This window comes from Aulonocara sp. 'chitande type north' Nkhata Bay, linkage group LG16, assembly GCF_057382095.1.
Source record: "Aulonocara sp. 'chitande type north' Nkhata Bay isolate Kocher_YH1m ecotype deep benthic linkage group LG16, A_spYH_male_GT1.1, whole genome shotgun sequence".
Taxonomy (NCBI): Eukaryota; Metazoa; Chordata; class Actinopteri; order Cichliformes; family Cichlidae; genus Aulonocara; species Aulonocara sp. 'chitande type north' Nkhata Bay.
The window spans coordinates 11,525,753-11,547,872 of record NC_141359.1 but is presented as its reverse complement, the minus strand read 5'-3'; the positions used below and the strand labels follow the sequence as shown (position 1 = coordinate 11,547,872).

The 22,120-nt window shown below is 39.1% G+C and overlaps 1 protein-coding gene across 3 annotated transcripts in view; it reads right to left on the bottom strand.

Annotated features, from left to right (window-relative positions):
* Positions 1-1,005: 1,005 nt before the first annotated feature.
* enox1 (ecto-NOX disulfide-thiol exchanger 1) overlaps positions 1,006-22,120 on the bottom strand; it is a 147,592-nt gene continuing 126,477 nt past the window's right edge. For all 3 annotated transcript variants that reach the window (XM_086265888.1, XM_086265886.1, XM_086265887.1), the window contains exons 12-16: positions 17,194-17,301; positions 14,173-14,229; positions 13,096-13,198; positions 5,137-5,222; positions 1,006-3,788 (exon numbers count right to left, since the gene is read on the bottom strand). In XM_086265888.1, coding sequence (XP_086122014.1) covers positions 3,657-3,788; positions 5,137-5,222; positions 13,096-13,198; positions 14,173-14,229; positions 17,194-17,301 — 486 coding nt within the window. In that variant the 3' untranslated portion in view covers positions 1,006-3,656. The remainder of the gene's footprint in view (positions 3,789-5,136; positions 5,223-13,095; positions 13,199-14,172; positions 14,230-17,193; positions 17,302-22,120) is intronic.

Here is a 22,120-nt window from a genome sequence, read left to right as displayed (position 1 = left end):
CCACCAAATCTGTGGTCTGGTTTCTAGTGTTAAATGTATGCAATGAAATAAATGAAAGAATAAAATATTACCGAGGCACCACCATGCCTGGAAAACTACAGCCTACCCTAATTAAATACCCAACTAAATATTTCCAACCCCTGATTTACTGTTTGTCCACAAATTGCTGTTTTCACAGTTTCCCAGGAGGAAAATCCAAGTTTTTTCCCCCAAACCTCTTTGGTTCAAAATGCAACTTTCAGAAACTTGAAACTGGAAATCTCTGTTGTCACACACTGGGATCCATGCTGTGACCAGCAGCTAAAACTTTATTTTGAAGTAGTATTTCTTAAACTGGTTGTTGAGTTTTGTGTAGGAAAAAAAATCACACAAAATGTCCATCATGGGCTTTGTACTATCCATGATTGTTTTGCTTTTTTTTTTTGTTAAATTTTGGTTCCTCAGTTTTCTTCAGTTCTTGTTTCGCTACATATTTTTCAGCATCATGTTGCTTTTGTGGATCCGTCATTGTCTCTCTCAATGTGTCGACGGTTATTTCCTGTTTTAGTTTTAAGCTTAGCTCCTCATGTGGTCAGGATACTTCTAAATAGTCCAAAAAAAGGCCTCTAACCACCATTTGGTAACCAGACTGTTACTTATATAGAGTTTTTGTACTCTAACTGATAACGCTTTCTATATGTCCTCAGTGTAAAACACTATGAGGTCAAGGAAAGGTGTGATGGAGAATTTACAGGGAAAAGAGAAGCATGGAGTAGAGAATTCATCTGCAAAATATCACTTCATTACAAAAGGTTGAAATTTTAAAAAATGGGAAGCTAAATACCCTAAAAAAATGAAATGAAACTTGTTTCCTTACTTTTTCTTGCTGGAGTGCGTGAACGTTTAGACCCAAAACAACACAAAAGCAGAGATTACTAATGCAAACTGATCTACAGCAAAGCTTAAATACACAGTCGGTATATAACTCACAATCTGGATTTAGACAGCAGCAAGTGATAAGAAGTATTTTATTATAGTAACGTGTTCAAACTTAACTTGTATCAGCCTGTTGTTGAAAATTCAAAACGTGGAGCACTCCACTCTTCCACTTCCAAGCCACACTTTTGTGCAACCATTCTTTTTTTCTTTTTTAGAAAAGAAGATATTTAGATATTTAAATAAGGAGAACGAGTACCCATAACATTAATGGGAGTGCAATGCTAAATAACATTAGCATTGTATTTTCTACATGTCCAGCTTTGTGGTCTTTAAAAACACTCAGAAATGACAAAAATCATCTTCAGTCCCCAGACGAACATCATGATCTCTTCCCTTCGCTCTAGTCAGAAGGATAATAAATATTTGTCACAGTCATTAACTTTGTATACTGTATTTGAAAAAAGTAGCACCACTTAGGTCATGTTTTTTGCATTTTACCATATTTAATTACAATATGTAATATGGCAGTGGAACATTTCAGTCTGCTGCCTTCTGTGAACAGCTTCTTTACACAATATAATGAAATAAATTAAGCAGAATGATTGAATTTCGATCCCTCACATCGGTCTTTGACAAATCAGCAATTTTTCTTTCTTTACTTCCATCATCTTTCCCCCCAAATATTGTCCTTTCCTTCCTCTAACCCTCCTGTTTCCAGTGTCCGTGTCCTCATCAGGGAGCACCTAACAGGCCTGGAGTGTTTTTACACTTAGTCACTCAGATTATTTCAAACTCCACATCAGTTTGCCTGTATATTATTATTTTTTCAATTAAAAAATATCTGGCAGTAAGAAATAAATACGAACTCATGTTCACACACCAACCCTAAACTGTCACTCAGTAAACACTAGCATCCAGTAACAATGGAGGCTCACATTATTTACGGTAAATGTATCCAAGATGTTTTGCGATGGTACCCAGGTGTGAAGTAGCACATGTCTGTTTGAAGATTTTTGGCTTGCTTATTCTCTGATCAGGAGTAGCAAAATCTAGGTCCTTATACTGCACGTAGTCTTCACGGATATAATCCCACAGGGTAGTCTGGCCTTAAAACTGTAAACTTCTAGCACTATATAAGGTACTTTATCACTGACAGGTACGTATCTATGAAGCGCCTTGAGGCGACTTATGTTGTGATTTGGCGCTATATAAATAAAATTGAATTGAATTGAAATTGAATTGAATTGAAATGGTCAATTCCAGATCATGTGACACAGACATATGATCTGTTCTAATCACAAATAGAGATTAGAACAGGCCACAGGTATTAAAGGTACCGGGCTGCAGTGATTGGAGTTCCACAGGGTTCTGTGCTGGGATTAGATCTATTTACATTATCACTATAGTTTGTCTCTTGTCCCATCTCTCTCTGCTCTTTCCCCTCACCAAGAATGTATTATTGTTGGGTCTTTACCTTACAATATAAAAAGCACTGACGCTGTGATTTGGCACTGTATAAATAAAGCTTAATTGAAACTAATGCAATGAGCATACCTAAAGAATTCACAGTGTCAAACATGTTCTCACCATTATTTGTTCTCACATATGATATTTCTAACACCCTATAGATCTCTTGTATACTGACTTTTTAAATTGCTTTTACTTAAAAAAAAAAATCTTATTTCAGATACTCCTTTCTGCAGATATACTCTTTTTACAGAATGGGGGATTTACTGTATTCTGATAGTCTAGCAGAGTAAGGCTGAAGTTAGTTGTGCAATGGCCGTCCTTTCATGTAATCTGTGGTGGTCACTGTGCACACAGACTTTTATTCCCTTACTTTAGCCTTAAAAGCAGCAAATCTTCTCTGAGGCAACACATAATTTGCACCCCAGTAGAAATTCTGGGGAAAATCGCTTCCTTATGGACAAAGTCAGGGAATTGCCTGAAAGCTTGAAAACCCCAAATATGAATATAGAGAAAATGCAACACAAATAATGTTAGATATTGTTTCACCACCACATTCAGAAAGTAACACAAGATTACAATCAGCTGGCAGTAAAGATTAAATTAAAGGGCTCTGTATGTGTTTTTATTGAATGACAGATTTAGAGTTGGTGTACAAAGTCCTTTCCAAACCATTAAGAGGAAGTGATCTATCTGTGGTCCCATCATGCCACAGGAAGCCCAGCAAAAACTCCCTTGCACAGCCAGTTCTTGGACCAAGTAGGAGATGATTTATCTGCCAGGGAAATGAGGTTTGGCATCAAATCTTTTAACGTTCAACTTTGGTATAAATTTTTTTTAAACTCTCTGTCTGTGATGTTTCGGTTGTTGCTGGATTTTTCAGACTCCAAACTGCACCGACAGCAAGACACCAAGGACCATGATTCACTTCAGAGGACAGACAGAGGGTGTGTCTTCCGCGCTGACCGACGATAGTCTATAACGCCCTGTTGCAGTTCACCGTGGTGACAATCTGCAGTGAGGAAAAGAAATGTTATTTCACCTGAACCCAGCATCCAGAGGTGAAATGTCTTTTGGGATTCTAAAAAAAAAAAATCCGTCGCTTTCACAGTTTCCAGTGTCTGCTTGAGTGAACGTCATCTGTTGTCTACTGCACTGCCGTGTGTCTGAAGAACATGCGCACACACACATGTGAATTAAAGGTCCGAGGCATTGTGCACATCTGTTCACGTTGGTGTGTCTTCGCAGTGTGTGTGTGCGCCACTCCTGTGTCACGCTGAACTCAGTGTGTCAAAACCGCAGAATTTCCATCTTTTTTCCAGAGTTGCACCGACGCCACTCAGCTCCTGCCTGAACATACTGGGCAGACGGACCATGAGCCGCTCCAGTTCCCCTGCAGATACCTGAACGACGACAGCAGAGAGGAAGAGAAATCAGACTGACATAGAACAAACTACAGGGGCTTTTATTCTTGATTTTCATATCATATTGGATATCACTTTGGTACTTTGGGTCTTATGAAAACACATTAGACCTACCTTGGATTTGCAGGTACAACCTTCACTAGATTAATTAAAAACCAAAGAAAATTGGATAATTTTTAGACACATTTTGTTGTTATATGGCAAATCTTTATCATCTGGCAACATCTAGGGCTGTATTATAAAGCCAACACTTAAGTGCCAAAAACTGTAGTTCCTCTATTGGCCACTTGAGGCTCCAAAAAACTCGAACTTTATAGCCTCAACAGTATCTGTTTCTATCTGATTTCTCATGCTTTTTACCTGATGTAGTGCCTTTGAGTGATCATTCCCTAATAACATTTATATTTACAATAATGGTTTACATAGCAGTGGGAAATACATCTGATTACAGTAGATATTTTTTTGAAAGGGCTGTAACTAAATTTAAGGATCTGCTTCCTCCACTGTTATCTTCTTCAGTGTCATATTCCAACACAGAGCCGCTATCTAAACTCAGGATGTCTTTACCTTACAATATAAAGCACCTTGAGGTGACTGTTATCGTAATTTGATGCTATATAAATACGACTGAAATTAATTGAGAAAAGAAATGAATTGAAGTTTGTGGCATTGTGACAAATGCAGCTTAGCTACCATAAAGTAACCTGTTGGATAATTATCAGAATCATCTTTTATGTTTCTGTAATGGTTAATTCACTAATATGTGCAAGCTCTTTAGTCTACGTGATATTTATAATGCTAAAATATAATTATCACTAACATAATTGAAATGTTTTACATATAAACAAGGAAAAAGCAGTTGTAAAGCACATTATTATTATTATTTGTTAAGTTGGCAAGTTACAGTTATTTATATACAATTTCTGAAAAATTACTTTTTATATAAATCATTATAGGTGTTATACTAAATTTGTTAAGCATTGTATGTGAGACTGTTGCCGAAGATGAATGAAATGAAAGTAAAACTGCTATGTGTGTGTTCTTTTGTGCCTTAGTATCAGTATGCTGCTTTGTGCTTTTGCTTGATAAAAATATCTAAAAGCACTGACGCACCCATAGGCTTACTCTCGAGCAAAACCCAGAGAACTTCTTAGAAATGGCCAGTCCAATTCTAAGAAAGGTTACATAGATTATGCCTTTGCAATCCCTTGTTTGTTGCTCATGAGTATTTTGTGTATTACATACATTTTCTATGTCATGTGTTCTTTAATAGGGTTTAGTGAGAAATGTAGCTGAATGTTTCATGTTGTTTTTTAATGACATTTACCTTGGAGTCTAGTCTCTGTATGTACGACCACAGATACTCGAGGTTGGCCCCAAATGGATGGACATGGAGGAAGGTCGATATAATGCCTGCGGAGAAGAAGGGCCATTAGATAAACCTGCGGTTCAGTGCAATGAAAATATGAGCATGGGAGCGATCTAACATCTCACTGGCAGAGATGATGAGTAAGTAAATCAAAGGTTAACAAAACTATAGAGAAACATCTAAACCTCAATTAAGGATGGAACAGTAAAAAACCCCAGCATATTTATATTACACACAATGCATACAAATATTTCAATGAGCATTCATTCCCATTTTCATTTGCAGATTTTACTTTAAATTTGTTCAACATTTGGACAGAAACATTTGTCATTGGATTTCTGAATGCAGTATTTGTGAGGCAAATGTGGTCTTTGAAAACTGCAAGTGTGTATATTTAGTATTTACCATCAGTATTCATGAGTGCTTCAAGAACAGGCTTAGCAAACTAATAAAGCCAATGTGCGTGTGCACACACACACACACACACACACTGAGCTGACAAAGAAGTAAGATCCACTAGAGTGACTTTTAGATATAAAGGTTCAGGCTCCAGCAGAGCAGCCAATCTGCATCCTCATGAAATGCTGCACAATAAACAAATGGCAGAGCAGCCCCATAAAAATGCTGGCCAGAGCAGAAACTGCTCTCAACTTGATTACTTCTGAGAGGTCCTGCAAAGGTAGGCAGTCATGCGGAGGGGGGGAAGGAGTGGATGATGGTGGGGGTTGGGTAAGGGTAAAGAAATAGAGTGGCGTCCCCTGGAGGATCCAGCACAGCCAATATTTATTTCCTTGATTTATGTGGCGAAACGCTTGCAATTACAGACGGGCCTAATTCAATTTCTTCCACCAGGCCTGCTCACATGGAACAGTGCCACAGAGAACTGTAGGCTGAAGGAGGGGCAGGGATGTGGGTGCACTAAAAAAGGAAGTTAAATTTCAAGCTTGCACCAAGGAACTCTAACTTAGAAAAAGGGAGGAGAAAAAACCTACATAATCGACGAATGCAGTATGACATTTGGGTCCAGGCTATTTCAATTGCAGGTTCAGATAAGTTTCATAGTATTTACTATGGATCCAAGTTATTTTTCAGGAAGACACCTGCTAACAGTACATTTACTGTCACGATATACAAGTGGTACAAATCTTTGTCTTCTTGTTTTAAAAGTAGCGCACAAAAAAAATAAAAAACCTGTTACTTCTTTAGATGAGTTAAATGAGTTAAAATGAACAAATCCAAATGTATAAGATAGGGCTGACTGCTGATAAGAGGAGACAAGCATACAAAGGAAAGTTTAGGAGCGTTTGGAGAAATTGATGAAACTACAACATGTACGTGCGTGGTTCGTGGTGCAGCTGCAGAGGAGGCTGACACACCAGAGCTCCATCGGCTCATCATGCCTCCCCTGTATTGAAAGTGCCAGGACCTGAGGTGGTTGTTTTTGTGTGTAGGATGCATCTGAAAAGCCTTCACAAAGCCCCACATTCAACTCTATTGAAAAATTTGTGAACAACGCTTAAAAGCTGGATTCATGGCAGGAAAGCAGCTAATTTAAACACACTCAATTCTGCCAAGAGTGGACAAAAAAAACTGTTCAAGAAATCATTAAAAGCTCAAAATTACTGACATTCATGATGAGTGCTTGAAAACTTTTGACCATCGTTTAGCTTCTACAGACAACACAAAAGGTAAGAAAAAACTATTTTTCTGTGTATGACCTCTTATTCAAAAGAAAGGGAGTGCTGCAGCTGTATAACTGGAGCCTTAAAATGGTTTTAATGTTTAAAGTTTGAGGCTTGGCATTTCAAATAGTCCAGGACTAATTTATGAATCATGGCAATTTGTGGCTTCGGCATCTGTGTCTGCAGACAGTGATTCAAACAGTGGACACAAACTTGAACACATGCTACAACTGAGTGTGTGTGTATCGAAATGTTCCACAAATGTGCAAAAGAAAGCATGCTGGCAAACCTACTGATGGCTAAAAAAGCTCCTTTGTTTATTGTGTTTGGTTGGACTATTTGAACAAGTCAATAGCAGAAAACAATCTGTGCAGCCACACAGCAATAACTGAGCTATAGATGTGGAACACAGTAACATCACGACACAGCGCATACAGTCTGTATGAAATGAGCATCCAATTTATTCTTTTACGTGTGCACCCAGACTCTCGATGACTGCTTGCAGACGTGCAAATGCAACAAACATACCATCTAAACTGACAATTTACTGTCACTTGAAAACCTTCTGTTTTTTTCTCCACCTTCATTCACACACTGATATCAAAAGGTTCAACATACATGGATGACTTGCCTACCTTGCTTATTATAGTATTAAGAGTTGCATGTTACTTAGCAGTAATTGTGCAGCCTACCTCTGTCTGTCCCTTGTACAAATAAGACACCTTGCACACACACATACACTTTCATACCCTGACCCACAGATCATTTAAAAAATTATATAAAATATATGATAATAAAATAATTAATATAATATTGGATCTATTATATTTGTACTGTCAAAATGAAATGACATTAGTCTCATGAGCTACATTAGCAAAACTAGTTTACTGGCAACCGTTTGCTAAAAGGACTCAGCCCATGGCTGTGGTGTCTCTCAGTCTCTGATACATCACATGCCAAAAAAAGGTCTCAGTTTTCTCCAGTAAAAGTAAAACAAAAAATATTAAATAAAGATTTCTATTTCTATTCTGTAAAACAACACTGTGCCCAATGTCCGTAGCTGCTACTGTCACGGCTGCTAGGTGCAGGGAGCAGCATTTGGTAAACTAGACCGTCCAACACTTCCAGCCTTCGAAGGACAGCCTATGCAGCACCTTTATGGGGACACACGTAAGGTCTTCGGGTTCACCTTAGCTAGCTAACCTAGACACAAGTCACTTCTGGTTCTAAAAAACCAAGATGGCGGTAGCAACAATGCTGAACTCAAGGCTAAATTAATTCATTAATTAAAAAGAGTTTTGTCAGAGTCAGGGGACTTCATAATCTAAAGTCCTTCTACATAGAAGCCTTGCAACTGAGCAGCCATCTTGAGCTCTACTGGGTCAGCTACTTTGAACGTTATATAAATGAACTTCAGTTCCATTGGTCACTCATTCAAAAAGAATCTGACTTTGCAATTCTCCCGTAGATTTGAATTGTGGATTCTTTGTGTCTCTCCCGCAATGCCTCTGCTATAACCCACTCCCACTTAACTCAAGTTAGTCAGAAAGCCAGTCAATGTGGAAGCATTCTCCCTGCAAGGCTCACCTGGTGACCTCCTATGCTGAAAGGCTGCACGGACCTGTGCTTGATTCTGCCCGGGACCATTTACTGTGTGTGACTCTCCCGTCTTCCCTATCCAGTAAAGGCAAATATGCCCAAGAACCATAAAACAGGGAGAATAGGTAGCATAACATTTCAAAATACTTCCACTCAGTGTTTTGATATGCAAATTAAAATGCTAAATGTAAATTCTATTGTCTTATTTGATTTTACTGTGTGAGAAAATCGGCCACATGCCTTTAAAAATGTGTTTGTTTGATGAAAATCTCCCAGCAGCAGCAGCAGCAGCAGCAGCAGGGGAGGAAGACAGAGAGCTGTGCCTCCTCGCTCCTTCATATTTGGATTTTCTTGGCGCCACTAAGAGAGATAAATGTGCTGCTGTTCCTCCCGCTCTGCTCTGTTGTGGACAAATACAGATCGTCCTGTGCTTTTCTCCACGCTGCTGCATGGTCTGTGGTAACGCGAGGCTTTACAGAGGGAAACAAAGGCAGCAGAAATGAATTGTGTCCAGCTGCTGTATGGGGGCCCAACACAGAGTGAAATCCACGTCTCTGATTTTAGAAGAAGATAGAAACAGAAAGGAGCCACAGCAGGCTTTAGGCACTTTGTTTTTCTGTCTCTCCTGCAGAAGAAGGTTTGAGAGCTCTCCAAGCTCTCAGACAGCAGACGCTATGTTTACGCCTAACACGGCAGCGGTGGTATGAGCTGAGACGAGTTAAGTGTCAAGCACTCTTGCGCACTCACGTTCAGTTATCTTTAATGCTCCGCTAACGAATACTCTCAGAACTGTGCTGTGCGCTGAACTTACAAACTAATCAGGGTGCTCCTGTCCACACGTGTAGCTTGAATGAGCGTCACAGCCTGCACAGTCTCTCTGGAAATTAAATTAGCCATGAAAGCTGTCAGTAAGTTCCAGTCAAAGACTTTCATAATCCAACTATGCGCATAATCCACCTTGAGCTGTGTACTGGGAGAGTTTCTTGGAATGAGCAGAGGCTGGAAACAAATCACTCCGAGCAAGAATCTGCGCTCTCACACGTTCACCTCTGCTCACACAGCAGCCAAATTAGATTTACATCTTTCCTGGGCTGGAAGAAAACAGAGCCAAGGAGAAGACCAAGACCTAACTGCTCTGTGGGTAAAAAGGTTTTTTATACCGGTGATTTCCACTGATAACGTAATGGAGAGGTAAGCAAGCTTTCACTTTGTTCCTTTCGTATGCCAGCTGAAATACATAACAAGAAGAAGGATATGGAAAAACTTCAGGTTATAATATCCACTGGAGATTAATTTTCTGACTGAAGTCTCTCTTTTCCTTCCGCTGTCCAGCCTCTGCAGAGCAGAAGCCTCACGATCTGAGGTGAGAAAGAGTAAAAGATTAAGCAGTGAGTGCTCTGAGAGCTTATTTGGCCACAGTGTTGCCTGTTGGGTACAACAGGACCATACTGTCAGTGAACTTCTGCGTTATTCCTGACACTGTTTGCTGGAACAAATAATTAAAAAAAAAACCCCTCACAGATTTCAACCAAAAAGTCAAAAGGGGTTTTATTTCAGTCTCGTCTCATCCATACCTCAATGCACTCTGTCACTTTGTACGCCACAACGTGTGCACATCTGTACACCTATAATATCAGTAACATCCCAGAAACATTAGTGGTAACACTTGTGTCCTTTTATATTTATGTTTATATTTATATCTCTTTTTCTATACTTTATTTTATAGATAGCTTTATTGTAGGGGTGCAACGATAAACAAAATTCACGGTTCGGTTCGATTCGATACTTTGGTGTCACGGTTCGATATTTTTTCGATACAAAAAAATGTTCATGCCTTTTTAATTTGTCATTTATTAAAATTATAAATATATATTTTAACTCAAAAGTACAGTTTTTAAATTTAATGTTGCTGAAACAACAAAGTAATAAAAAAAATAAATATATCTGATTGAGGAATCACTCATCTTTGGAAAAGAGAGTTTATTACAGAGAAATGTCTCTTTCCAAAATAAAAGCTATACTATCTGCTTCTTCTGGGCTATATTCTCAGCAGCATATTAAACATATCAGGTCCCCATAAGGAGAATCCTGTGCTAACGGCTGTCTAAATGACTCGGGTAAAGTTTGTAGCATGCGTGCTTGTTGTTTTTGTCTGCTTCCACTTGTCTTTGCACTAGGATGCTGTCGGAGTAAATGTGCAGTCATATTCGTTGTGTTCCCACTAGTGCTGTCAGCGTTAATCTCGTTGAAATGACGTTAAAGCCACAACACGGCAAATCTCCGTCAACGAGCTACCGCGGATCGCCCCGTGCGTGGGGCTGGACGGTCAACACGTTAACGAGCTAACTGCGCTAACATACTAGTTTCCACCAATGTAATTGAGCATTGCGTGGCACATCCAACATACTGTTTTACTTTTGTCCATCAGGGTCATACTTCACATGAAAACCAAAATAGTTTCAGAAGAAAGCAAAAAAGGTGCACTTGGGACAAACTGAACCAAACCTATGCTTGTTGCGTGAGGAAAAATGATCAACATGCTTTTTGTGCCATTTTGTTTGGTGGTATAACTATACTTGAGAGATTTTTTCAAACTCAGACCAGTGCGTTTCAGCCAGGGGCGGAGCGTGGGGGTGGCTTACTGGGCTTAAGCCCGGGTTGTTTTTTCAGAAGCCCGGGGTCTTCTGGAGTGTAATTTTTTTCATAGTTAGATGCCTGGCTGACAACTGTATAAAACAAAAAGTACACACAATATTCGAAGCACATAGTGCACACTGTGGGAATTTACGACTGTGCGTGAATCCCCCCTGATATTGGTATGATCCGAGCTCAGGCACTAAACGACTGAGCGAGAGGGCGGGGCAGCTGCTGCCTGTGTGCGCTGTTGGAGAAACGGAGCCAGCCATACTAAGGAGAGTCTAAGTTTGACCAGGTACCAAAGCAAATCATTCGTACCGTACAAATAATGTAAATTCTGACGGTGCATCACGAAAGATTGATATCAAACTGATCACTTGACCAATATTACGTTACTCGCTCTTCAAGTGAATCAACAAATGGCGAAATGACAAGCCGAACAAATGCTATTTTTTTTAGAGTCTTAGCTTACGTGTGTTTATTTCATATTTTCAGTTCTTACCCTCCCCGACTAAATCGGTTTCAGTTATGTACTGAAATATAAGAATGGACATTAGAGGCTTCTTTCAAAGAAAAAACTCAGGTAAATGTTATTTTATATATTATGCTTTGTATGTTGTTCAGTATATTTCTATGCAAAACAAGAGGGATTTCAATACACAGCAGTATATCCACAGTTTAAACCAGATATTTACATACACTTTATGGAAAACACAAGAACATTTTTTTACTGTTAAACATCAATTTAGAGTAAACTTGTTTTGTTTTGGATAAATATTGAAACATCTTTTGAATTAGTTAAATGTCAGAATAAAGAGAGAGAGATCTGTCTATTTTTTATCACTTTCATCAAATTTAGGAGCACATATACACTAAGTTTATTGTTAATTAATAAGAAAACTCCAGACGATTCCATTCTGAGCTGAAGAAGCTTCTGATAGGTTAGTAGAGTCCATGTGAGTAAATTGGTGGCACAGCTGTGGATGCATATAAGGCAAAACACAGAGTCTGTTTCTTTGAAATGGGAAAATCAAGAGACATCAACCAAAACACCAGGAAAAGAACTGTGGAGCTCCATAAGTGTGGCTCAATTCTGAATACAATTTGGTGCCATTTACAATTAAGAAATACAGATAGTTTCTCTCTTTACTCTTAAAGTTAACAAATATGTTTTTTATATTTATCAATCTAAAAAAATAAACATTTAGTCTGATTTGATGTTACAATTTAAAAAAGTGTTTTTATCTGAAGAGTATGTAAATATCTGGTTTCAACTGTATATTTGATGATTGTCAGCACAAAGAGGGAGAGAGAGGAACAGAGATGAACAAGAGCAGGTGAGACAAACATGTTAGTCAAATGGTTGTTTACCAAAAGTATCACCGTATCATAGGTCCTCATGTATCTCGTACCTAGTGTTTCTTTTTAGGTTTGTTATTTTTCAAATTCTATATTTATTAAGTTATGCAGGCTTGTTTGCACAACAAGGCTAAATAATTATATAAACTTTTCTCAATCTAAATAGTGGACTTTGGTAGAATTAAAAAATAAGTGTAGTGCAGGTCTATGATGATTTTTAGTGCTACTATCATCTAGTTCTGATTCTGGTTCTGTCTTGGTTAAGTCCTCAGTAGTCCTGATTTTGAACTGTTGTAGTCCTGTTTTAATTCTGGATCAGTTCTGGGTCTGGTTGAATTGGGGTTTAGTCCCTGTGTCTTGATACAGCCCCGACTTTGTTCTGCCTTGCTGCTTAATTAAAAAAAACTAGTTTAAGGTGTCCTGCATACTTGATATATTTTTTTCCTATATGAAGTCATTCTTTTTTGAACAAAACTCAAAACAGAGCCTATTAATCTTTCAGTCATTTCTACCCCCATCCCACATGCATACTACCCTTTAGGGCTAAGCCCCGGGTGTTTCAAATGTCTGGCTCCGCCTCTGGTTTCAGCCATGTGTTATATAGCTAAACTGACAGCCAGTAATAGTAAGAAGCATTTACCAAGAAGCAGAGCCTCTTTTTCTGAAGTGATGACTCCTCTTGTGATAAGCTCGGTCCTCCGGTCTCTGCTGTGGTACAGAGAAGGAACACACCCGTTGATCCCCTGTGAAAACACATGTGTATGACAAAAGAGCCAAAACATAAGGGTACAAATACACTTTAACTACCAATTACTACATGAAGCTGATAACAGAGGGCTGGGAAACACCCGGAAATGAGTTAGCATTTTGCATTTGTGTTGTGTCCAGAACTGAATGTGTTTTGTTGAATAGTTTTTGGCGCGGTATTAACAATTACGCATTTGCAAGGGGCAAACTGAGAGAACAGAAGCTGCTGGGTGGCCCAACGTTTTCCCATCTGCCTTTATGCTTTCAGAAAATATCTAAATCATTTATCCTAAATCAGTTCATATATTCTACATTAATCCAAAAAGCACGAGGAACAATGCCACTGGCTTTCTGTTGAAACATTTGTTGGATCTCATTGACATCAGCACTATATATTTGCAACACACAAAGAGCACACAAAACCCAAGCAAAACCTCATCATTTAATAAAAGGCATCACAGTGTTGCACTCAGGAGGTCCAGATTTTCAGATAATAGTACAGTGAATGCAGATCGACTCAGAGTAGCATGATACAAATGTCCGTGTCCTCCTGACTTCAATCAGTGTGCACTTCAGCAGCTTTGAGGCTAATAGTCCATCTCCCATGACATGTGCAGTATACAGACACTGTGTGTAAATGTGTACATACTGGGTCACTGAGAAGCAACAAAGTGCTGTGAGAGACAGCTGAGGACCAAAATAACAGACTGTAACCTCTCCTGATTTCACTCATGTTTCACTCTCATCAACTGTTTCCTTTGTTTGGGTCTTTACATTTTTTTTAAAAAAAAAGTGTGCTGATATTGTGTGAATCACAAACACAAGCATCAAATCTCTACTTTTCAAACTGTTGAACGGGGCCATGTTTGGCTTGACAACCTGACAAAAATGTTGTTTTTAAAAAACAAAAAAACAAAAACTGTCAGTTATTTTTCTGCCAGTCGACTTCAGCTCAGGCTTCAATTTTTACCTTTTCATGGAGCTCGCCGTTGGTCCCTTCCACAGTCTCCCCATTACTGCTCAGCAGCTGCAGAGACACACAGAGAGAAAACAGAAAGTGTTTGATGAGTCGCAGTGAAACTCAGAGTTTGAAGAAAAAACATTTGTAACAAAGAGTCTGTTTTTTCTGCTCTTTTATAGATGGGTCTGTTAGAAGGACAGGCTGGAAATGTGCAGACTGTGAGACCATTATATGGATACTCTGAAGAAACACTGTGCTGATAGCTGTTTGAGAATTATAAATGTATTTATCGTGCACAAACAGAGACATGGCAAACTGGTCATTAGGCGTTATGGAAGGCTTTACAGAGAGCTGCCACAGAGACTTGGCCGATGTTTCCTCTCATCTAACTCCCTCCTCTTCCCACGTTCTTCTAACTTTATCATCCAGAAAGTAACCCACTCAGCAGTGGACTGTTAAATGGGCTAGATAAGTACAAAAGCTAAAAAAAACCTCAGAGAAAATAAGTAAAAATTTTAAAAGGGGGCATTTAAATTGACCGTAATAAGTAGTGACAGATGAAAAACAGCGATATGGAGCAGTTTCCAGCAAAGACCAGTAAAAGAAGTTAAAGGTAGCGATTTACACCCACAATCATCTGTTATTAATACAGTCCTTGATTTGAAACCTTCTGTTTTCTAAGTATAAAATATGACTAAAGACACTTCTACATCCCCGGCACAACACCATCGTATCTGCCTCCTTCAAACACGCAACATAACCTACAGCTGCTTCGACTCTGCGCTGCCAGTTATCCATCACAGAGCACTCATCAGCAGAGCCCGGCAACCTTCTTCTCATTACTGCAGCCAAAACCGCACAATGACCGCGTGAGCTCTCTTACCTTCAGCCAGCTGCTTTTACTCAACAGTTTCTGGGCAAAAGTCAGTCATGTTTTGGAGATTTGATGCTCTAAAAGGGACACAACTCATGTGCATGGGAAAAGTATGTGAGGATAATGTGGGCTAGGTGATTAATTTGCGGTTTGTGTGAGTCCAGCATAATGTCTGTGCAAGAGATATGCAGTGTAAACAAAGTATCTCCCAAAAACTGCATTAGCCATGCAGCTGCCACTGTTTCAGACTCTTCCTGCTCCTCGTGTGAACTCTAAAGAGGTTTGGGCAATCCAGGCTGTCACTGTTCCTCAGGTATGAAGCACCTGAAGCACCTACTTCATTTGGATTGTCTCAAAAACTTCCCCCACAAAAGCTCCTGTGGTATACAGGTGCGAGCTGAAGTACAGATGAGCAGCTGATTTACGTGCTGTTACCTCCGACCGGGCTTGTTCACCTCTGCCTACGGACTGGATTCATCTATGTGAAGCGTCTGTAAAACTTGGCAGTGAAATCACTACATAAAAAGTGTGTCTCCTCCTCCCCCAGACCTCCTCTGTTCCCCCTGACAGCCCTTTTATTCCTGCAGAATGTATGCATCTATGAAGTCTTAGGTCAGCCTGCAGTAATGTTGCTGTGGGATGTGGCAAAGAACCAACGGATAGCCAAAATAAATTCGTTTGTCTATACATACACTGCTCAAAAAATTTAAAGGAACACTTTGAAATCTCAGATCTCAATACCACAAAAATAATAGGTGTTCCATTGGATTTAGGTCAGGTGAGTGTGGGGGTCAGTCAAGCCAACAGTCAGAAAAGATGAGGCGAGAACATCAAAGCAGCTGATTCGATGCCACCACAGATCCGACTGAGTTTCTTTGGTCGTTCATAGTTCATCCTTCTTGTGAGTACCAAATAAACATTTCTGTGTTTCTGGAGATGTTTCAAATAAGTTGAAGCAGCCACAAAAATCTGGTATTAATGGCTCAGCCTTACACCTCCCCATATCTCAGACTGTTGACCTTGACATATACTGTTGCTATGAGATGAGAGTGAAAGTGAAACTGACTGAAGTCCAGTTCTCAAAACCTCTAGACGTTACACTTGGAATGCTGTGGTTTCACATATATGTCCAAACAGAACTGCTGTGAGAGGGAATTATTGTGAAGGGGTGAGCGAGGCAGTGGTGTGAAGGTGCACCTGCCCCACTAAAGGTGAAGCATCATTAACTCCAGCGTTGTGTGCTCTGTGTTACATTCAGGAGTCCCACGGTTCAGTTCTTCGGTGTTTGTTGTGAGCTGTCAATGCTTAGCTAGCAGATAGCGGTTAGTAAGTACACTAAACCAGGTTTTGCTTACTTGTCTGACACATAATAATAATAATCACACAAGATGCAGTGTGTGGATGATTTACTGTCAGTGAAAGGCCTTTAGCAGAGGAATAAATACTGTAACGTTACTTTCGCTGTAAATAAATAAATAAATCGATATTTATAATTTCTAATGGGTAATACGCAGAGAGTATTTTGCAGTTTCTAACACTTGGTCCGCAGGTATTTATAAACCACACACATGCCATCTTGGCCAGTCACCTCTCAGCTTGAGACCGCAGAATAACATCCTGGCGGGGCTGTTGCCATAGCAGCACTCATGTCCTTCCAACCCCCTTCATCCCCTCCATGAATTTAAGCTTCTGTGTGTGTTGCAGCGTGCTTTTTCAGTATACCGCACATGAAAGAGCCACAACAGAGAGACCGGAAAATGCACTTCATGAGAACATGAAGACTGAACGCTACAGCGGTGTTCTTGCTGGATTACTGCTGTGTTCTGTGTGAAATACCTGATTAAAAAAAGTGTGAAGCAGTCAAAGGACTTAATGGCATTAAGCCTGAAAAAGACAAACATGTCTGGTCATTGCTATGTAGACACAGGGCTGACTATAAGGAGTCCAAACAAAAGGAATCCAGTCAAGCGTAACAGTTGAGTTGTACATCATCATGTCCCTGGAACGTCTTACTACTTTATTTTCTAAAAATTACTTTAACTGCAGCCCTGATTAAGATAAGGAGAAGAGGGAGGATGGATGCATGGATGGATGGATGGATGACTACTTTAAATTTGGTTGCCAGTAATGGAGGGTGAATACTAATTGGCGCACACCTTGTCTCTGAGGCTGAGTACCTCCCCCTCCAGGTAGCGGTGCTCTTCTCTTGCCTGCTCCAGCTCAGTTTCCTTGCTCGATAGCTTCTCTTGTAGGTTCAGAAGTTGCTGGAAGACAATCACAGATACACATTTAACTTAACAATATCAATTTAATAATCACAGGTACCTCCCAGGTACCTCTAAATAACAAGATTTGACACCGCAATATATATTGGGGCTGATATATATTGTGGTGTCAAATCTTGTTATTTAGAGGTACCGGGGAGGTCATCAAATGTCATCTTTATGGGAGAAAAAGTTAATGGAAAACTTTAAGTTCAAGGGGTCTGAGTGCCTACCAAGCACCTGGCTCTCACATTTCCAACTGAGTTGCAGCTGTGCAGCTCAAAATGCAGTGGTCAAACATAAGGCCCAGGGGCCAGAATCACCCTGTTAAAGAATAGACGCTGCTGGAAAATGTAATGGAAACCATCAATTTTGGACTTTTAAATATATTTCACATTTTTCTACTGTCTACTGTAGAGGCTGTGTCCACAGTAAAAAAAATAAAAAGTGATTATTGAATTTTCTGTTGCATAATTACAGTGCAGTCTGGCCAATGAGGTACCAGAGTGCTTTCTGTAGTTTTTTACATTTATGTCTTACAGTTTAAGCCCAAAGCTGACAGACGCCTTTCATTTACCACAGCAGGATCTCTTTATCGTGTAGAAATATTGAGACATACTGTTGAAATTGCACTGCTTGTTTTTACATCAATATATCTCAGGGATAAAAATGTGCAGTTAAAGTTCTTTACACAGACAGAGGAGGGAGTTTTACTACGGTGGCCCCTAGAGACAAAGCATGTATAAACTCCAAAACACTTACAAATTCCAAATAGCACGCACAAACTCCTCAACACATACAAAATCCAAAACACATGCAAACTCCAAAACACATGCAAAATCCAAAACACGTACAAAATCCAAGACACGTACAAGCTCCAAAACACATACAAAATCCAAAACACGTACAAAATACAAAACACGTGCAAACTCCAAAACACGTACAAAATTCAAAACACGTACAAAATTCAAAACACATACAAAATCCAAAACACGTACAAAATCCAAAACACATGCAAAATCCAAAACACGTACAAAATCCAAAACACGTGCAAAATCCAAAACACGTACAAAATTCAAAACACGTGCAAACTCCAAAACACGTACAAAATTCAAAACACGTACAAAATTCAAAACACGTACAAAATCCAAAACACGTACAAAATCCAAAACACGTACAAAATCCAAAACACATGCAAAATCCAAAACACGTACAAAATCCAAAACACGTGCAAAATTCAAAACACGTACAAAATTCAAAACACATACAAAATCCAAAACACATGCAAAATCCAAAACACGTACAAAATCCAAAACACATGCAAAATCCAAAACACGTACAAAATCCAAAACACGTACAAAATCCAAAACACGTGCAAAATCCAAAACACGTACAAAATTCAAAACACATACAAAATCCAAAACACGTGCAAACTCCAAAACACATACAAAATCCAAAACACGTACAAAATCCAAAACACGTACAAAATCCAAAACACGTGCAAAATCCAAAACACGTACAAAATTCAAAACACATGCAAAATCCAAAACACATGCAAAATCCAAAACACATGCAAAATCCAAAACACGTACAAAATCCAAAACACGTACAAAATTCAAAACACATGCAAACTCCAAATCACAACGGAAGTGCTCCAGGACGCTAGGGGCAGTGTTGAGCTCGATTTGTAAAATAAACGGCAAGTTTGTTGCAAACACATGGGCTCTAGTCTCCGTTGCGCTTCCCAGGTTGCCTAGCAACTATGATACTAACAGCTGGAAACGTGTCATACAACTTTTTTTGACAGAAATGAAGGAGAACATATTTTTTTTCATTTGTTTGTTTGTTTCTACAAGAGCTTTGTGTGATTTGATAAGTATCTGAGGCTGAGACCACAGGACAGTAAAACATGATTTTTGGGCTTCATTTCTGTACTGAACAGTCATTTAAGATTAGCTAGTAAATAACAATTAGCTAATGTTGTTCATGAGACTAAAGTCATATCACTTTGGTAATGTAAATATAATATGGCCAATATTATGGTTATTATATTAGTCATTATTAGGTATTACAGCAGTGAACATGAACTCTTTGTCAAATACTGAGCTTCAGTACAGATTCAAGTTGCAGTTATTTACATGTCTTACCACCTTAAATCTTCACTCAAAGACAAGTATATAGTAGTGATGTGCGATACCACTGATTTTCTTTCCGATCCGATACCAAGTAATATTCAGGGTGGTATCGGCGATACTGATCCGATACCGATACTTTGTACAAAAACTTATTTTATTTATTGTATCTCAAATTATAGCGTCATAATGATTACAGGACATCAGATTATTTGTTCTTATCACTTAATAATGCAGAGTTCATCATACAGGAATAAAAAAAAAAATGAAGTTGTGCTATTTGAACACGTTGCCTGCCTGCAGCACTAAAGGACTCTGTGAGAGACGTGTGTCTCGCCCTAGCAGCACCTGTCCCTGTCCTCCTCTTCAGTTCACCTCAACATACGCTCGTCATATTCTGTGATATGATTTACTCTGAGTTGTTTGACAAGGTTAGTGATGTTGCCACAACCATACATGCCAACCCTCCCGATTTTCCCGAGAGAATACCGAATTTCAGTGCCCCTCCCGAAAATCTCCCGGAGCCACCATTCTCCCAAATTTCGACCGATTTTCTAGGACAACAAAATTGAAAAATCATATCGCAGAATTCATAGCGCGGCCCAGCCAATTCCAGTTTCCAACACTGGCAGCAGCAACTTAGTTTTAATATCACTCTTATTTCTCTTTCTGGGTCGCAAAAAAACTTTTAACATATTTTCAGGTGAGAATGTAGCTGTGTGAACTTCAAATATCTGAGCCGACACATCGTCTTCAACCCCCTCTTTCCCTACTCGGGTTAAACATGATATATGAGTCACTTTGATAACTTAAAAATGTTATTGTTTGGCTTTTTCAGTGTTTTATTTGTTCGTGAGTAAATCGGTTTGGCTGAGATTAAAGTTATTAGATTAGATTAAATTAAATTTGACTTTATTAATCCTTCGGAAGGGTTCCTCCGTGGTTTTCACACAGCTGAATAAACGTCAAACAGAAAATGGTTAAACATAAGTGTGAGACGGTCGAGAGTTTACGTCAGCGCCCGGTTATATTTTAGATAGCAAGGAGCAGACAGAGTTTCACTCCACCGAGGGAGCTCGTGACGTACTACCTGGCTTTCTTTAGACCGCGAAGGCCGGGTCCTCCTCTGAATTTGGACACTCCCGCTGTTTCCGGGCCGGCCAATAATAACGGTGACATTTAACGTATTTTATCCGATAAATAAACCCTGTAAAATGTATTTATCACCCCAACAGCCCTTTTGAATGTCTCCCTAGTATGGACACAACACCTCACTCTTGGAGCACTTTTTTTGCCACATGTATTGCAAACCACGTCTCAGCTGTGTGTGGAGGTAAAATACGTCCCCACATGACTTTAATTATGCTCAGCCATTGTCGTGAGTGCGCACGCCAAGGGGCTGCGAGACATTTATACAGCCGTATTTCGCACATGACTATGAAAGGCGGAAGAGAAAGTAGTTCCTTTGAATGTAGACAATCCGAATGTTATAGTTTCTTTCCACTGTGTTGCTGTTAATGATAAACTACAAATTTACCCTAAATTACTAAAATATCGATATTTTAATGTGAGAATCGATTCTAGAACATAAATGACTGGTATCGGAGGAATCGATATTTCAGGATCGATCCGCACATCACTAGTATATAGGAATGACTGCCAAATTTATTTGCCACTGAAGCCGAAGGATGGCATCTGAATAAAACCTCTCTTGACATGCCTAGATGACATTAAAGCTTGGTTGGCTCTAAACTTTTTAAATTTGAATGAAAAGAAAACAGATTTGTTGGTGTTTGGACCCAGTGAGTCCTCTTCTTTTCATTTGGAACCCCTGGAGGTTTATTTTAAACCTGTTGTTACTGCCCTTGGTTTTAAGTTGGACCAGTCCATTTTTATCATTTAAGGCGACTGGCAAGAGTGAAATCGTTTCTTACTAGGCAGCACTTTGAAACCGTGATCCATGCTTTTATTTCTTCCCCTGTGGACTACTGTAACGCACTTTATGTGGGGGTCAGTCAGTTGTTACTCTGACATCTGCAGCTGGTTCAAAATGTATATTGACAGTGCATATATAGGTGTATCATATATAAGAGACAAATGTTGTTCCTTCAGTATGTTGGCATTACTAAATTTGGCTCAAATGCTTACATACATGTGTAAAAAGAAAATGTACAAGCTGTGAGCTGTTTCAAATCAAATCACTTTTATTGTCACATCACATGTGCAGGTACATTGGTACAGCACATGTGAGTGAAATTCTTGTGTGCGAGCTTCACAAGCAACAGAGTTGTGCAAAATACAATAATGTAAACAAGCAAAATACAAGAATGGCTACATCTGAAACTAATAAATATATGTACAATATATAATAGTATATATATGTTTCTGATAAAATGAAGAGTAGACTGATGTATTAAATATTCCTTTATTGGGTGAGAAAAATCAGACCATGTCATAACTGCTTTAAGTCATACAGAATAGATATCAGAGCTTTAAACAGGCTGACGTCTGCTAAATGGGTCAAACTGGGCAGAAAGTATACAAACACATAACATCCTTATAGAATATGATGTAACACTATAGATCAACTTACCTCAGAATATATAAAGCATATAAACAATTACAGCAATATGATGCAACAAACACAGCAGTGCTACTGATCCAAAATACTCAAAGCTTCATAGAAC